Below are 17133 nucleotides of genomic sequence, written 5' to 3' on the forward strand. Positions count from 1 at the left end.
TTAAAAAAAAAATAGTTTAAATAATAAATAATTATATATTAAAAGTAGTTTATAAATAAGTTATTTTATATTTGAGTTTTTAATTTTAAAAGTATTTATTTTATAGGAATGTGATAAAAAAAATAGTAGTATTACCAGAAAGGTCATTTTTTTAACTTTTCTATAAACTCTTAAATAGCTTCTTAGAAAGTTACAATTTGATTTTAAAAATTGTATAAGACATTAATACTACTACTTTTTATAAGTCAAAAGTTTAAAAAAATTACTTTTAAAGCTTCTCAAACGAGACCTTTCACAATCCTAATCCAGTTGCAATTTTTTATTTTTAAAAATAACCTAAAAAGAATGACAGCTCGTCCAACCAGCCCGTCTTGCTCCGTTCTAGTCCATAGTTTTGACAGATTTTTAAAATTTAGTGGACTCAAAATCTTGTTTCGATCTACTTTTTTGGCAGTTTAAATTGGCAAATTTATCCCATTTTTCCACCGCTATCGTTATAATAATATATGTATTCTTTATTGTGCCTTGTTCATACTTTGGTAGCTAACTTAGTCCAACCTAAAAATAGGCAAGGCTCAACTATCAGAATCCAAACTCCTCCTACAGACACATCCGATTTTTTACATCTGATCTGGTGGCCAAAGTCTAACGATAACTACAAACATATTCATCCACTTAAATATGGAATCTCAACAACCCTTAAATAAAAAGAAGAGAATAACACTTACCAAGATAAGTGGATAAGTCATTAAAGATAATTTATCTTTAATGCTATATATATCCCCTACTACCTCAAATATTTTTTAACTTTAATTTACTTAAAACCTGTTTAAAATTCTTGTTAACTTAAACAATAGAGTCTCTTATAGGTACCACTTCACGTCTCTTCACAAAAAATTCGAACAACTTCAATTTTTATTAGATCATATTCTGATGATTAAATATTCAAAATATGTGTTTAATGTGTTTTAAATCATAGTATTCAAAATATATAAAATTGTACATATTAATAAATATTTTATGTATTACAAATTTTGGTAAATAATATTTTTAATTAATTTAAATAAAAAAATTTAATTTTTTAACATAAAATTTATTAAAATTTAAAATTTAGACTTTATTTGATTTAGAATCGATTTTATTTAATATGATCCAAAAATAATATAATTTTATTTAGTCTAAAACTGAAAAAATAAAGTCAATCATTATTTAAGATGGGACCCATGTGCATCCCTACAACAAACCACAAGTCCAAATCAGATCTTACATTGGACCACCACTTCCCTCTGACAATAGACTTATTCCCACATGTTATTGCTATCCCGGTTTTTGGGTGTAAGCTTTTTAATAAATTATCATGAAACGATATTCTGACAAATATAACATAATTAATATGAATAAAAACAAATGGTGATCATTCACCAGGTCAGCTCCACCTTCGTGGCTGAAAGAATATACTGCGCATTTGACGCTTTTAAATTCAGCCACCTTGCATCTCCTCGAAGTTTCTATCAATCAAGTAGTGGTATGGTATGGAGGTCTATTTAACGTTGGAAGTAGGGGTGTATATGGTCCGGTCCGATTCGAAGATTTGGTTTGGCTCCGAATATTTTAGGGGTTATTTTAGTGTAATTTAATTAGATTTAAAGTCGGGTAATGATCTCAAAAATAGACTCGGTCATTATTTCGGGTCGGGTTCGAGTCATGACTCGGGTCACCCGAAGTCGGTTCGGTGGCCCGATCATCATACACAATTAAAATTGTGTTATTAGTGATGGATGATGGTTATTCTTATGTGAAATTCAAGTATTGTAAACCTTAATATTTTGTGTTATTAGTTATTATAAGACTATAAGTTAATGCTTTATGTTTAAAATGCATAAGATTTTAGACTAATGCATAATATTGTGTTATTTGTATTGATTTAAATATTTGGTGTTATTAGACAATATTAGTATTGATTATGGTTATGCTTTAATTTTAGAGAAGAGTTGGTTCTTGTTATATTTTTCTAAGTGAATTCTACTATGCCAAATAATGGTTGGAGTCTTGAAAATTTGGATATTTTCATATGCTAGCTTATAAGAAGGTATCAATGTTAACGGCCCGATTTTCACCCGGTTTTTACCCGGTATAATCGTGGCCCGAAAGTGTATAGATTTCATTGGGTTTAAGATCGGATTCGGGTCTAATAAATAGGCCCGGTATATATTTTGGGCCGGATATGGGTCACATCAAACCCAGTTTCACCCAACCCATGCACACCCCTAGCTGGAAGTCCAAGATTCATTCATGCTCACTCGCGTGTTCATAATTTCATATATGTGGTAAAATCGGATTTGTTCTGATTTAAATTTGACTTTAAATATACATTGAGTATATTTTTTAGACTATAATTCGATCTTAAATATGATAAAATCTAAATATTTTTGGGCCACAATTATACTGAGTCCAAATCAGGTGAAAATTAGATCTTTAAAGTTTTAATAATAATTTATAAAAATTTATTTATGCTGCATTTATTTATAAAAAAAAAATTTGTTACTAAAAAGTTAATATCCATATTTAAACTTGAATTTATCTATAAATTTTAATTTGATGCTTCTTTGATCTATTTTCTAATTCAACAAATATGGTTAAAAATAAAATAATAAACTTATAATTATTATAACATAATATTAACATTAATTTAAAATATATATATCTTTTTTGGTTTCTTAAGGTACACATAGATCGAATGAAATCGAATTTATTTTGACCCAGATCTGGCCTAAAATAATAACCTAGTCTATTTTTAAAACCCTTACTCAATCCTTAACCCAATAAAATTATACCAAATTAACTCCTAAAATATTCGGAGTTTGACCAATCTTCGAATTGACCATCAACACCTCTAATGCTCACCTTGTTTTCATGCTTTGGAAAAAGTTAACAACAAAAAAAAAAAGTAAACTTATGACTTATGAGTGTGATTCAGACAGTTGTTTAATCCAGTGGTAAAAAAAAAATACAAGAATAAACATTAAAATTAATCTCTAAGAAATGTCAGTTAGATATTTTAGTTTTTTAAAAAATTATTTTACTTACAAAAATGGATCTCTTATCATTTTAATTGAAACTAGTTTATTTTAAAATATATTAAAAATTTTATTAAAAATGATAAAAAAATTAATTTATTTGATAAAAATAATTCTTAAAAAATTATAAAAAAATAAAAATTTATTAAAAATTAAAATATCTAATAAAAAATTTATTAAAAACTAATTTAAATATTTATGATAACACAATAATAAATTCACAATAACATGAACTCTGTTGAAAAGTTTCGGCATGAAGAGTTACGTTGGTACGTGTTTTTTTATCAGCATTTTGGTATCAATATTCAATAGCTTTTTGTCAAATTTGGGTATTCTGGCGTTAATGGAGCATTATTTGAAAAAGTTTATTGGTTCACTTATTACAGAGATCAAACACCCACTTTAACTATCATTATTCATGAAAAGTAAAAATTAGTCGTCAATTAATTATTTGTATAAAAATATTTATATAAATATAAAATAATGATATATTCACGTTTTCAATAAAATTTAATAAATAATTAATTAATTTTAATTTAAAATTTCAATTAATTAAATTTCATAAAAATATAATCAAATTTTATATTTATAATCAAAGTACGAATAAAGTATAAAACTAGAGTAAAAGATGATTTTTATATTTATAAACAATTTGATTATGTTGCTAAAAAATAATTTGATTATTCTATTACAAAATATTTGATTACTTTGTTGTAAGGAGTTTGATTAATCATTTTGTCAAAGTAGGAATAAAGATAAAACTAGAGTAAAAGATGATTTTTTATATTTATAAATAATTTGATTATGTTGTTAAAAAATATATAATTTGATTATTCTATTATAAAACATTTGATTACTTTGTTGTAAGCAAGGAGCTTGATTACTCATCAGTATTAAATTTTGTTAAAATAATATGTAAACAACACAAATTATACATAAAATATAATGACTAATTTAGTAATTAATTTTTTTATATTTATAAAATTATTTTTGTTTTCCAATATATTGGGTCAAACCAATTATTATTTGTGGCATTTATATAACATGTACACCATTAAAAAAATTAAAAATATTTAATAGATTTTATATGAGTAAATGTTAAAAAAAATTTCAATTTAGTACTTGAAATTCTAGGTGTAAATCAATTTATTTTAAAATTTAAATAAATTATATTATTTGCTAAAATTTAAAATGGAAAATTAACTTCTTACATAATTTATGTACTTAGTTACTGCGTTGCTTAAGTAAATTATCGTTAAAAGAAATGCATAATATTAAATATAATAAATTAAAATGATTTTATTTTATATTTATTAATTATCACTAGAAAAAAATATAAAATATTAAATGTAATAAATGCATAATTATAAATCGAATTTTGCTATTTGTGTCTTAAAAGTATAGGTTAAATATACTTTAAAAAATATTTTAATGCTATTTGTTATTTTTATGTATTGAAATTTGAAAACATAAAAAATTTTATTTTTGTAATAAATAATATTAAAATATTTATTTCTTGTAATATGTTTAACCTATATCTTATGACACACGATAACAAAATCTTTATAAATATTACATATATGAAATTATAAATGTTAATTAAACAAAAATAACTTGACATTATTATTTTTCTAGATATATTGAAATTAAAAGACACCCTAAAAATTATTTAATTATTACTCTTGTTTAACGGAAATTTAACATTAAAATTAATAATAATATTATATAAATAAATCTTTTTAACAATTAAATTCAATGTTAAAAAGATTTATTCATCCAATATTTTTCTAAAATTAATGACATAATATTTACATGTCTGAAATGAGTTATTAACCTTTCGCCTTTGCAGTGAATATATGAATACAAAATAGGAAAAAAGAAATAAGAAAAAAAAAGAAAAAAATAAAGTACGTGAAATTGATTTTCAAATAAAAGAATATTATGAAAAAGAAAAAAAAAAAAAAAGAAATTAATATTCTCTTTCCCTCTACAGGTTTTCATCTCCATCCTACTGGAACTTTCTACCATCATCGTTCACTAGCACACGCTACTTACTAGTCATGTCCCAGTCCCAGTTATAAGTTATAACCCAATTACAGCCACTCAATAACATTTTATTCTTCAAAAGTTTTGTTCACTGTGTATGCATCATCATCATGGTTCATAAACAACTCACCAATAACACAAATTCTAACATACCACGTTACCCATAAGGGAATAACACATAATACAAATGCATATATATACACATTGTGTTTTCTCTGCTTAAGTCTTGTGCTCTGAAGAAAAAGGGGTCTTGAGTCTTCTGGTTAGAATGGCGAGTAACGACAACAGCGAAAACAGGAACAAGAAGAGCGAGAAAGAGAAGGACTATGAGGAGTTTATATTCGAACAGAATGAAGAAGCTGAACCTCAAGACATTGAAGCTGTCAAGTTCGAGAGCGAAAGCAGCAGTGGGAGTGGCAGTGACGACGACGACGACGACGATGGGAATCGTCATCGCAGAGGACATCAACCTGAATCATTCACTTCTCAGCAGTGGCCTCAAAGTTACAAGTATGATATCATCCTCTCTTCCTCTTCATCTTCTTCACTATCCTTTTTGTTTTGATTCCAATTAGCATTTCATGATAAGGTTTTGTCTTCTTCTTTCGGTGATTTTGTTCACATAGTATCTCTTACGTGACTCATCCTGTATTAGTTTCTGCAATTTTCTTTTGTTCGGAATTATTGTACACTTTGGATGGTCCCACCTCCGTTTTCAAAGCAATATACACTGTCCTTTTGTTTTGGTTTTGGTGCTTGACTGATTTTGAGAAATTAATTTTTTTTTTTCATTATAATATCGAAATTCGTGTAATTTTCTGTTTATTATTTCATTTTTATTTTATGCTGTTTTAATCCCTAGCATCTTCAACATGCACAAACTCGTTCCTTTTATTGCTCGACTGTGTATGTAAAAATTTGATGCGCAACGAATTAGTATGGGATACCAAAACAAGTCCATAGTCAAATTTCCAATAATTAGAGCGTCATATTAAGTTTTGCCCTGGCTTATAGCTAAAATATGGTGAGGGTTATTGAAATTCTTGTAGTGAGTGAAGATTCCATATGAAATGATCTGTGTAGGTGAGTGGTTTTGTAAAGAGGTAAATGTATTTTTGGTTTTCTAGGATTTTTTAATCAGCTTTGTTGGTACTTTCTGTTATATGGCGTTTTTTGTTAATTGGATCAAACATTAACTATTCTTGTGTAATTGTTTTTCATCCCCTTACTTTTGACAGAGAGACTACAGATTCTTATACCATTGCTGCAGCACCGAATTTCGAATCATTTCTACGAGGGCCGAGTTTTCTTTATTCGAGTTTCGCGCGTTCAAAGAGCAACTTGGAGATAGATGGAAAGACTCCTTTACTGTCAGGTCATGAAGGCATCACTCGATCATCAACATGGTGGGAGAAAGCTTCAATTCAAAGGCATGTTACGGGAGAATTGCCTATTGGTTATGGATGCAGCTTAACTCAAACAATTTTCAATGGTATACTATTTCATCTTTATCTGCTGCAATTTTTTTATTTTTTAAACATTAAGCTTGGTTTGTGCATGTTTATCTATAAAATATGTTAGATTCAAATACCGGCAAAGACATTCTCCAATAATGCAATTTAGATTTTTTTTTTTCCCCTTCAGTAAGAAAAAGTTGGCCATTTGAGGTTGGCTCATTCCAAAAGGTTAGTGCATATCACTATCCTTAGAGTGGTTATAATTGTAATAAGTAACCTATCAATGAAGTGAAGAGAAATATATACAACTTTAATGAGTAGCTAGGCTTCATTTGGTAGTAGCATGGACAGAGGGGACACAAATTTTAGGTGTCTCTGGCTCTATATTCGTTTCATGTCCGAGCTATTATTGTTATATATATATATCGAGAAGTGTCTCTCATGTACCTTTTTCCAAAATTTTACTGCTTAATTATAAATTGGAATTTGAAAAGTTGGTTTGTCTGTTTGCAGAAATGTTGACAGATTCTATGAATTCTGTTTTCAAATATCAAACACTGATTCTAGTTTTCTAATTATGTGACTGTTTTATAATGTGATTCTGTACCTGGCAGGGATTAATGTCATGTGTGGAGTTGGTCTTCTATCCACACCATATACTGTGAGACAAGCAGGGTGGGCCAGTATGGTGGTGATGCTTTTTTTTGCCATTGTATGCTGTTATACGGCCACCCTTTTGAGACGCTGCTTTGAAAGTAAAGAAGGAATCATTACCTACCCCGATATAGGAGAAGCTGCATTTGGAAGATATGGCCGTATTGCTGTATCAGTGAGTCTTCTGTTTTTTTATTACTAAAAGTTAACTTGATTGAAAATTGTTGTTCAATTCTCGTTACTTCACATCTCTAGACTCTAATTATTGGATTCATGGACTTGAAATGCTGCTTTTCTCTTGATATATGAATATTGTAGTTCTTTTTTATTTATTTATTTATTTTTATCATGATCCTAAATGGTTTTGCTTCAGTTTTTATCTTGGGTTTTATAAATTATTAAGGACCTCAAAATGTGTATAAGAATATTCCTATCTCTCTTTTCTCTATATTCAAATTCTTTGCTGTAGAAGTGAAAAAGAGTGCTTAGAAGCTTGAATTGGTGGTTTCACTAATCAATATTTACTGATGTTATTGCTTTTGATATATTTTCTTGCAGATCGTTTTGTACACTGAATTATATGTGAGTGTGGCAACAATGTCTTTCATTTCCTTTGAAATACCTGTGTTCTGTTCCTCTGGACCTTATGCCTAAGATCTCTTTTCATGAGTGCAGTCATACTGTGTGGAATTCATTATCTTGGAAGGAGATAACCTTAGTAGTGTGTTTCCGGGAACTTCCATAGATTGGGGAGGTCTCAAGTTAGACTCTGTGCACTTGTTCGGAATTCTGACCGCACTTCTTATTCTTCCTACGGTTTGGTTGAAGGATCTTCGCTTAATCTCTTATCTATCAGGTTCCCCAAGGTCTTAAGAAAATTCCTTGTTTTCAATTTAAAGAATCTGTTGTAACTTGAACTTATTATGACAATCTGCAGCTGGAGGGGTTGTTGCAACAATATTGATTGTGATCTGTGTTTTTTGTGTTGGGACAATTGATAATGTTGGATTCCATCACACTGGTGAAGTGGTGAGATGGAGCGGCCTGCCATTCGCCATTGGTATCTATGGCTTTTGCTTTGCAGGACATTCCGTTTTTCCGAATATCTACCAGTCCATGGCGGACAAATCACAATACCCCAAGGCATTAATAACATGGTATGGTACCTAACTCCTTTTATCACTAGAAAATCATGTGTAATTTCTACATTCTGATTCCTCAACTCATTTTTCTGCTTGCAGTTTTATTTTGTGCGTTTTGATATATGGAGGCGTTGCAGTCATGGGATACTTCATGTTTGGTGACAGCATTTTGTCCCAGATAACATTGAATATGCCAAAGGGTGCATTTGCTTCCAAAGTTGCATTATGGACAACAGTGAGTTTGATACTTTTTCGGTCTCTAATTGTTACTTTTTAATAGCTTCAATCTACCTAAGATGTTTTTTTAAGTCTCTAATTTCGTGTTTCTTTACTCTTCTTTCAGGTAATTAACCCATTTACTAAATATCCTTTTGGCTATAATTTTGTTTATGGAAGTACAAAATGCGTAGGTTGATTTATCAAATTGATCAATAATTATATTTGACTTTTTTCCTTAATATTTAACAAATATGCTCTGTTGATGAATCCACTGGCAAGGAGTCTAGAGGAGTTGCTGCCTGAAAGAATTTCTAGAACTTACTGGTGCTACATTCTTCTTAGATCTGCACTGGTTGCATCTACGGTTTGTGCTGCATTTCTGATTCCATTTTTTGGTAAGTCTGAGGCTGTCTCTGAAATATAAACTCTGGGCTATAGACCTATTCATTTATTCATTCATTCCATATTATGATATAATTTCATAATCATATGTGCAGTATTCTGATGCCACCCTTTCTTTTTGTGTTATTTTGTTTCCAAATCATGAACCACATCCAAACTGGTTTAGTTTCTTCATTTATCTCCCTGGCATATTTTGAACCAAAATGGATGATTTGTCATATTGTAGCAAATGTCATTTCAGCAGTTTTTAATATCTTCTAGACAATTCAATGTAAAAAACAGCACTAGACATGATGAAGGGAGTGAGTCAGAGTGCATAACTAACAGCTTTATCTTCAGAGTGAATTCCCTTGCTCTTTTATTCCGTCTTTTCTCGTATTCAATCACCACCGGTCCAACTCACAAGATCACTTGTTTCACTAGCTTGCACATACCTAGTTGGATTTACACCTGGAGCTCTCTTCTCGACTCCTACTATATAAGTTGAGTAACGTATCCCCTTTAAAACTCCCTAAGCTTGGTAGGATCTTCGTATTTATCTAGTGCAACTATGGAACAAGCAAGGGAAGCTTGCTTTCCGGTTTCCACATAGTAGCTTGACCTATACATGAAAAAATAAGACAGTTGGAAATGTAACAACAACTGAACATTATTTTCTGATGTTCAAATCTGTAAAAGGTTATTCGAGATAAAAACAATTGGTAATTATTACCTGGCGCAAATCTAGCCTAACTTGCTCCTGTATTTGAGTTGTGCATCAAGTCCAACACGTTTGGCTTCCATGACAAGAAACTTAACACATGTATAATTGACAAGACTCAAAATATGATTGGAATTGAAGGAGGTCCTAAAAGAGAAACATAATGTTGATAGAAGCTTCAAAATCAAATAAGGGATCACCAGAAAACCCTTGAAGTCGGCCTCCATTTGCATCGCACCAGAAAACATAGGAAAGATATACACTTGGACTTGAGGCATACTGCAAACATGCAAGATAACAAAATTTTACAGTATGTTAGCAACTTGGCCCTGTTTGCAAACCCCTAATAAGCAACGGGTAGCCGGGAAGTCGGAACAAAAGATGGTATACACAGGCATATGCAAAAATCACTGGTGAAATGTTTATAGTGATTGGCTGGTCCAACGGTAACCAACAGCCGACAGGCTCTACAACCTTGGCTTGATAGAAAGTGTAGCAGTCAGGTGTCCACTATGAATAGTTCTGATAGGGTTGAAAGTTGAAGAGTCAGTTTGAAATGAAAAGAATCGTGAAGGTTATGGATAATTACCTCCGGGCCAGAGCTACTTTTCAAGGCCATCGTCTAAAAAATGGTTTCAAATCATTGTGTAGTAAACATACTTTATGTTGAAGTTCAAAACTAAAACTTGCATTGGGAGGACGTTGACATTGATTGCTTTCCCTAATTCACACTTATTTTGTACTTTTCAAATTGTAAATATTGCAAGAAATGTGGAAGCAAGCAACTTTGTGTGCCATGTTCTTCTTCTGTCATTGATCAGTACCTTATCTACTAAGCTCTTGCTCTTGCCTAATTTAAGGTGCTTAATAGTCAATAATCATACATCTAAATCTTTTTAATGATGAAATTTTGTATTGAAGTGGTAATACATGTTACAAAATTAAACAAGTCTAACTCTAATATCCTTTCATTACAATTTCAGGGCTTGTGATGTCTTTAATTGGTTCTCTCTTCAGCATACTTGTGGTAAGCACTCCCTTCAGCTACTTATATTCAAACAAATATAAATATTTCTTTAATGACATCTATGATTCGAACCACAAATAAAAGTTTAACTGTCGTGGAAGGAATTTAGAAGTCATGACTCTGTTAAGATTGTTTTGGTGGATATAATTCATGATTGTTTAATGCCTTTTTTGTCATTTTTTGTTTCTTACAATTTTTATTTACATACATCAACCATAAAATACTAACTTTAATTGATTAGAGAAATACTCATGTGCATAATTGTCCTTGAAATTGAGGATACCATTTTAGTGGTGTGTCAACATGCTATTCATATCCTATAACTAAATTTGTTGTATGTTTAATGTATGTGCCTTATATTCATGCCTGCATGGCTGCATCTCATCTTATTCTTTAAACCTAGAACCGCTAAAAAAATTATTGAAAATCACTAAAAAATAAAGCTGTACAAGGATAAAATAAGGTTTGTTAAAATATTAACTAATCCAAATATATATATATATATATATATATATATATATATATATATATATATATATATATATTGATTTTTACATATAAACATACAACAACTTTACTTGCTCATTTAAACACGCTAGACTTGTTTATAATAATTGGCATGAGGTAGATTTGTCCATACTCCATTCTGCTTTCCCTTATTGTTCTTGTTTCAGTTTCTTATAAGGAATCCCCATTGAACAACATATAATATTTGTATGCAAAATTTTTCAGTCAGTGATAATGCCTAGTCTTTGCTTTCTGAAAATTGTGGGCAAGAAAGCTACAAAGATGCAGGTAAGGATGTTTCTGATTCCATAATTACTCTCTAGTCCTTTATTTATATTTTGTCCATAGGTGTGATGAAATTATTAATTTAATAAAAAATCTAAATTCCACACTCACATGATTATAATTTGTAGACTAACGTTAGTATTGAACAATAATACTTTCTAATTAAGCCAATACGAAATGCATGTAAGTTCTAATTAAGCCAATACGAAATGCATGTAAGCTCTCAGTATTATCTGTCAATTTTCCTTATATCTATCACATTCATGTTTTATATTAATTAAATAGTTTCAACATTGAAGTACCAAAATTAATAATCATCTTTGGAAGATTTTGAAGCTAAAATAATTACCATGAATGAATGTCAGTGGACAAAATTACGTATGAAAAAAAAAAATTAATCGACCGCTAAAAATGTTTTATTTGTTTGGCAAATCAAACCAAAATAAGGGTACTTTTTATTCTTTTTTTCTAGTACAACATGATCTTTCACTATTAATTTTATATTTTCTTTCATACGTAAGTTTGTAATAATATGAAACTTTTAAGATAATTTTGGTACACTACTGATTTCAAAGCTTTTTTGGCTGTTGGACCGCATAGAATTGTTAATTATTGTGAGCTCATAGATTAACAATGCTGTTTTGAAAGAATTTCCTATTCATTCCATAGAACTCAAGACTTGTGTTGCTGGTTCTTTCAGGTTGCCTTGAGCATCATAATTTCAGGAGCGGGAATCATTTGTGGACTCCTCGGAACTTATTCCTCTCTGCTAGATATTGCGAATAGTTACTAAATCAGATCTTTCAGCACTGATCATGGTTGTTAAGTTATTATGGATTGAGGGTTAGGAATTTACCTTGTATGGCTAGTAGTGGAGCCATTTGAATTATTGTGGGAATAGCTTGTAATGAAGCCTATTTAATAGCTTGCTTTGAACGAACCAAGAACATTTCATTATCTGGGTTTGCATTCTTTTTAGTGGAGTATTAATGTCCTATAATCGTGTTACTGTTGAATAATTATTAGTTTATGCCTTGGACTTATTAGTTTGCGTTTGACATTGGCACAAGTGCTTTGATTAGTTATTTATGATCCTAAATGAATTGAATCGGAGGAGAAATCTCTATTCATTGATTGAAAAGAAGAAATGAATTTTTCAGTTAGAACTTCTAACTAAACTGCCTGCCAGTCTGAAAGCAAACGATAACTAACTAAATTAAATATCCAGCTAAACGATTTTAACTTGGTCAGATCTCTATAAAAAAATTAACTTACTCAGATCGAGTTAATAGTCAAAATTGTCCTTGAAAGATATTCCGATTTCCATTTTCATTTTCGAAAGATAAATTTAATTAAAATCGTCCTTGAAAGATTTAAAATTAATCACGTTAATTCCTCCGTCCATTCTATCACTAACGGCGTTAAATTAGAGTTTCAACCCAACGATCCAACAGCTTTTCTTCTCCTTTATGCGTCTCAGCCTCCATGCTAGTTTCAACCGCTGCTGCCTCTTCGTCGATGCTGTTCTTCTAGTAATGGTCTTTATTCTAACTTGGCGATGTCCATGGAAGAGTACAGAGGAAGACCGACACAAGCAGAGCAGATCAATGCAAGTTGCAGTGGAGGAAGAGACCACGTTCCACCAGAAGCCAGCAGTGATGATTGAGGAAGAGTACAGAGAGGAGTTAGAGGGCGCAACGACGGTGATCTCTGCATCATTGAGTGGAGGGTGTTTCGCAAAGCAGCAGCTACCTATTCCCAAAATGCCAATCTCTCAATTGGAATCAAATGCTTAACATAAAACTAACCAATATTTTGATTACCAACAACACGAGTCCCTGCAGCATTCTCAGCACCACGTTTCTGCTTGTTAATGTCCTCTTTTGTGTGAGGCGCAGGTGCCAAATCAGAAGGCATGGTGGTCTTGTAGCTCTTATGATTTTCTTTGGTTCCATCTGTGGTGGCAACCACCCTGTCACCATCCTTGGGAGACTTGGAACAAAGACCCCATATATTATGTGCTTGTTTGTGTGTCATTATTTTAATTAAAAAATATCATTTTTTAATGAAAAAAGATATTTTTTTATTTTTTAGCGTGTTTGGCAAATTTCTAATAGTAAAAGTAAAAGCATTAGAAAAATAAAAAAAAAAGATCTTTTTTGAGAAGTTGTAATTTACATATTTTTTTAAAAATTTTTTTTCTTTAAAAAAAAATATTTTTCATGTAATAAATAAACAAAAAAATACTTTGATATTGTTATACCCAAATATAATTGATAGATAAAAAGATCTTTTTACATGAGATATCAAAATATAAAATCTTTTACTTTTTCATAAGATCTTTTAAAAAAGGATAACTCAAAAAAAGATATTTGAGCAACTGGGGTTTTGGGATTGAAATCCCGAAAAACAAGAAATGGGTATAGAGTAGCAAGTGTATATGTTCATCTAAATCAGGAATCAATAGAGAAGAAGGGTTTCAATGTTGGTGGCGAAAAGAATAATAGAAAGGGAGGGAAGAGGAGGAGAAAAGGAATTCTGGAATTGGAACAAAGAGAAGAACTGCGGGTAAGGACCGACAGCATCGTGGTAGAGGAACATACAGGGACTGATAGCGACGTGGAACACGTTGCAGGGGGTGGCGTGGTGGAGCTTCAGGTAGAAGATGAAGAAGCTGTTGAATGTGGGAAGAAGGAAAGCTGTTTCTTGCTGGGTTTGGGTTTGGATTGGATTGGAAGCGGGTATGATCCGGATCTGGTTTGGGTTGGGTTGTCAAGCTAACTGTCACATCAGCAAACTTAACGTCGTTAGTGATAGAATAGACGGAGGGATTAACGTGATTAATTTTAAATCTTTCGAGAACGATTTTGATTAAATTTATCTTTTGGGGATAAAAATGAAAATTCGAGTATCTTTCAAGGACGATTTTGATTATTAACTCTATTCAGATCACACACTTGCTCAGGTTCTGTCTTATAATACAAGTCACTAAGTTTAAGCTCATCAACATTCTACCTCCAGTTATCAATAATCAATATTAAAGCAATGTGGGATCTTCTTTCAAATTGGGATCTTGTCATGAAACATTGTAATGAAAGTGACAAAGTAAATGGTCCTAGAGCTAGTGCTAATGTGAAAATATTAGCTATTTGGTTTTCTGATTTGATTAGATGTGATTTCAATACATCAATCTGAGTTTTTTCTCTTACAATGTGGCAGTAAGGTTCAATATGCTTGTTCCCCCATGGAGCATAGGGTTTGTACTTTGTAGCATTGTGCAGAATGGATTGATTATCACATAACGGGCTTTTTTTTAGACAAAAGAAAAAACTTTCTTAGAGAAATCGTCTAACAGCATTGATATATCACATAAAAAATAGATCTAATCTGAAAAGGCAGTTAAATATCTTATATATTAACGATTTAAATTTTTTAAATTAAAAAATTTATAATTTAAATTTTACAATTATCCAAGATATGTGTAAAACTCTTGATACGCGATATAATATTTTGGATAATATTGTGTTAAAAAATACTGAAAATTTTTAAAAACTTCAGATTTTTTTATGTATGAGGTAGATTCAACATAGTTGTGTGTGATCATCGATAAAAGTTACAAACTATTTTTTTTAAATTGAGTTATTTTTGATGGACTCCATACATCACTATGAATCACTTGGAAAGGTTTAGATGCATAATAAGGTTGAAAGTAATAAGGAATTCTATGACTCTTTGTACGAATACAACTTTCACATTTAAGTAAGGAAGAATCAATATTCTTAAACAAACTTGGAAACAAATGTCTGAGATATGAAAAACTAGGATGTCCTAATCTATTGTGCCAGAACATTATTTGGTCCTTTATAGGCATAGAACTTATACCACTGAATCTTTGAGCTACTTTATCCTCTTAAATATCCTTAAAATGATAGAGCCAATCTATCATCTTAGCACTGCCAATCATCTTCTCCGAGGTCCGGTCTTGAAAAATACCATGTGCCAAACAATGTCACAACACAATTGGAATCCTTGCAGATTTTACTAATAGAGAGAAGATTACAAGAAAGTTTTGGTATGTGTAGGACATTTTTTAGGTCAATATTTTTGGACAATTTAATTGTACCTTTTTCAGCAATAGATGAAAAATTACCATCATTAACTCTAATTTTCTCATTTCCAAAGCAAGGAGAATAAGTTTTAAATAAAGGGGAGAGGCTGGTCATATGGTCAAATGCACCTGAATCAACAACTCATAATGCATTCAAGTTTGAGGTGCAGTTAAGGGACATAGAAATACTAAAATTACCTGTTTTAGCTAATGAACCACTAGGAGTACTAGACACAGAATTGGAATTTAGTAGCTTTATGAGCTGCTCAACCTGTTCCTTACTCAAGGATGATTTTTCAGCTTCATGAGCAGTTGGGGTAGAATGTATTTTGGGACTAGGTTTGCTACTTTTAAGATGTGCTAGTTTTCCATGAATCTTTCAGTAGGTTTTTCGGGTTTGATAAGGTTTATTGTAGTGGTCACACCAAAAATTGGAGAGGTGCTTCTAATTCGATGAACTTTTTAGTGCAGCAAGTGCCACTAAGAGTGCATTAGACTCTAAAGAAGTCTGTTCAGTCTTGCCTTTCCCCATTATCACAGCTCTACGAGTTTTATCTTTTCTAACTTCAGCAAATACTTCTTCAATTGAGAGTACGATTGCTCTTCCAATAATTCTGCCACGAACTTCATCTAGCTCCACATTGAGACCTGCAAGAAATTCAAATATCCTCCCTTCTTCCACTGTTTGTTGGTGGTGTTTGGCATCAGCGGCTGAATTTCACTTGTAGTTATAGAAGTGGTCAAGGTCCTGCCATACCCACTTTAGTGTGTGAAAATATTTGGTGACATTGTCACTCCCTAATTTCTCTAGCTTTTAAAGCAAGTTCATTGAGATTTATTCCCAAGATATGAATACATCTCCTTGACATTACCCCACAATTCTTTGGCAGTAGTATAGTACATATAGTTACTACTGATATCCTCCTCCATTGAGTTCACCAGCCATGCCATCACCATAAAATTTTTGGTATCCCACATATTATATTGTGGGTCAGTGACGTTATGCTAGCTTTACTCACCGGTGAGGTATCCAATCTTTTCTCTTTCACGAATGTACATTTAAACTGATTGAGACCACCTAAGGTAGTTTGACCCATTGAGTCGAAATGTGATAATCTGAACTGAATGGGAGTCACCACTAACTAGTACTCATTGCTTAGATTTTAAATCTGATGGAATAGGAGCGGTATTATCCTTCTGTTCATGATTAATGGCTGAGAAATTATTAGTCATAGCTATAAATCAGAGGCACAATGCAAGGATTCTGCTCTACCAACTTGAAGTGTTTGAATATTATGTTATATCAAATGTACAGGAAATCATTCTCTTTATAGATAAGTTACAGAAATAGAAATAACTAGAAAATAAAAAAAATACTAGCCTAAAATAAAGGAAAGAATTTTAATCATAAAAATGTTAAAATTAAGCTAAACTAAAAAGAAAAGGATATTATAACTAATTCTATTACAAAAAAAATTCATGAAAGAAATTAAAGATCTGATTTTGATT

At 31.0% G+C, this 17133-nt stretch overlaps 1 protein-coding gene across 3 annotated transcripts; it reads left to right on the forward strand.

Annotated features, from left to right (window-relative positions):
- The first annotated feature begins 5090 nt into the window (after window positions 1-5090).
- On the forward strand, window positions 5091-12559 carry LOC112727579 (amino acid transporter AVT1A). 3 transcript variants are annotated; one of them, XR_011868677.1, is made up of 13 exons: window positions 5091-5633; window positions 6362-6615; window positions 7195-7409; window positions 7793-7816; window positions 7910-8090; window positions 8172-8391; window positions 8476-8611; window positions 8720-8737; window positions 8843-8990; window positions 9280-10557; window positions 10681-10724; window positions 11457-11519; window positions 12217-12559. XR_011868677.1 is itself a non-coding variant. In XM_072209416.1 (12 exons), exons 1-12 carry the CDS (start codon window positions 5392-5394, stop codon window positions 12307-12309), a joined length of 1638 nt encoding a protein of 545 aa, XP_072065517.1. In that variant the 5' UTR covers window positions 5091-5391; the 3' UTR covers window positions 12310-12559. The 3 variants fall into 3 exon arrangements, 1 of the variants encoding a protein (XP_072065517.1); XR_011868678.1 differs by having other exon boundaries at window positions 9839-10557; XM_072209416.1 differs by lacking the exon at window positions 9280-10557.
- Window positions 12560-17133: the final 4574 nt, after the last annotated feature.

The sequence above is a fragment of the Arachis hypogaea genome, chromosome 12 (assembly GCF_003086295.3).
Source record: "Arachis hypogaea cultivar Tifrunner chromosome 12, arahy.Tifrunner.gnm2.J5K5, whole genome shotgun sequence".
Lineage (NCBI taxonomy): Eukaryota > Viridiplantae > Streptophyta > Magnoliopsida > Fabales > Fabaceae > Arachis > Arachis hypogaea.

Excerpts from the sequence above, each read along its gene's own strand:
- LOC112727579 (XM_072209416.1), top strand. The coding sequence starts at position 5,392 with ATGGCGAGTAACGACAACAGCGAAAACAGGAACAAGAAGAGCGAGAAA. Across the intron at positions 8,091-8,171 it reads CTTAATCTCTTATCTATCAG|CTGGAGGGGTTGTTGCAACA; the intron begins GTTCCCCAAGGT and ends GACAATCTGCAG. Across the intron at positions 11,520-12,216 it reads AGAAAGCTACAAAGATGCAG|GTTGCCTTGAGCATCATAAT; the intron begins GTAAGGATGTTT and ends TGGTTCTTTCAG.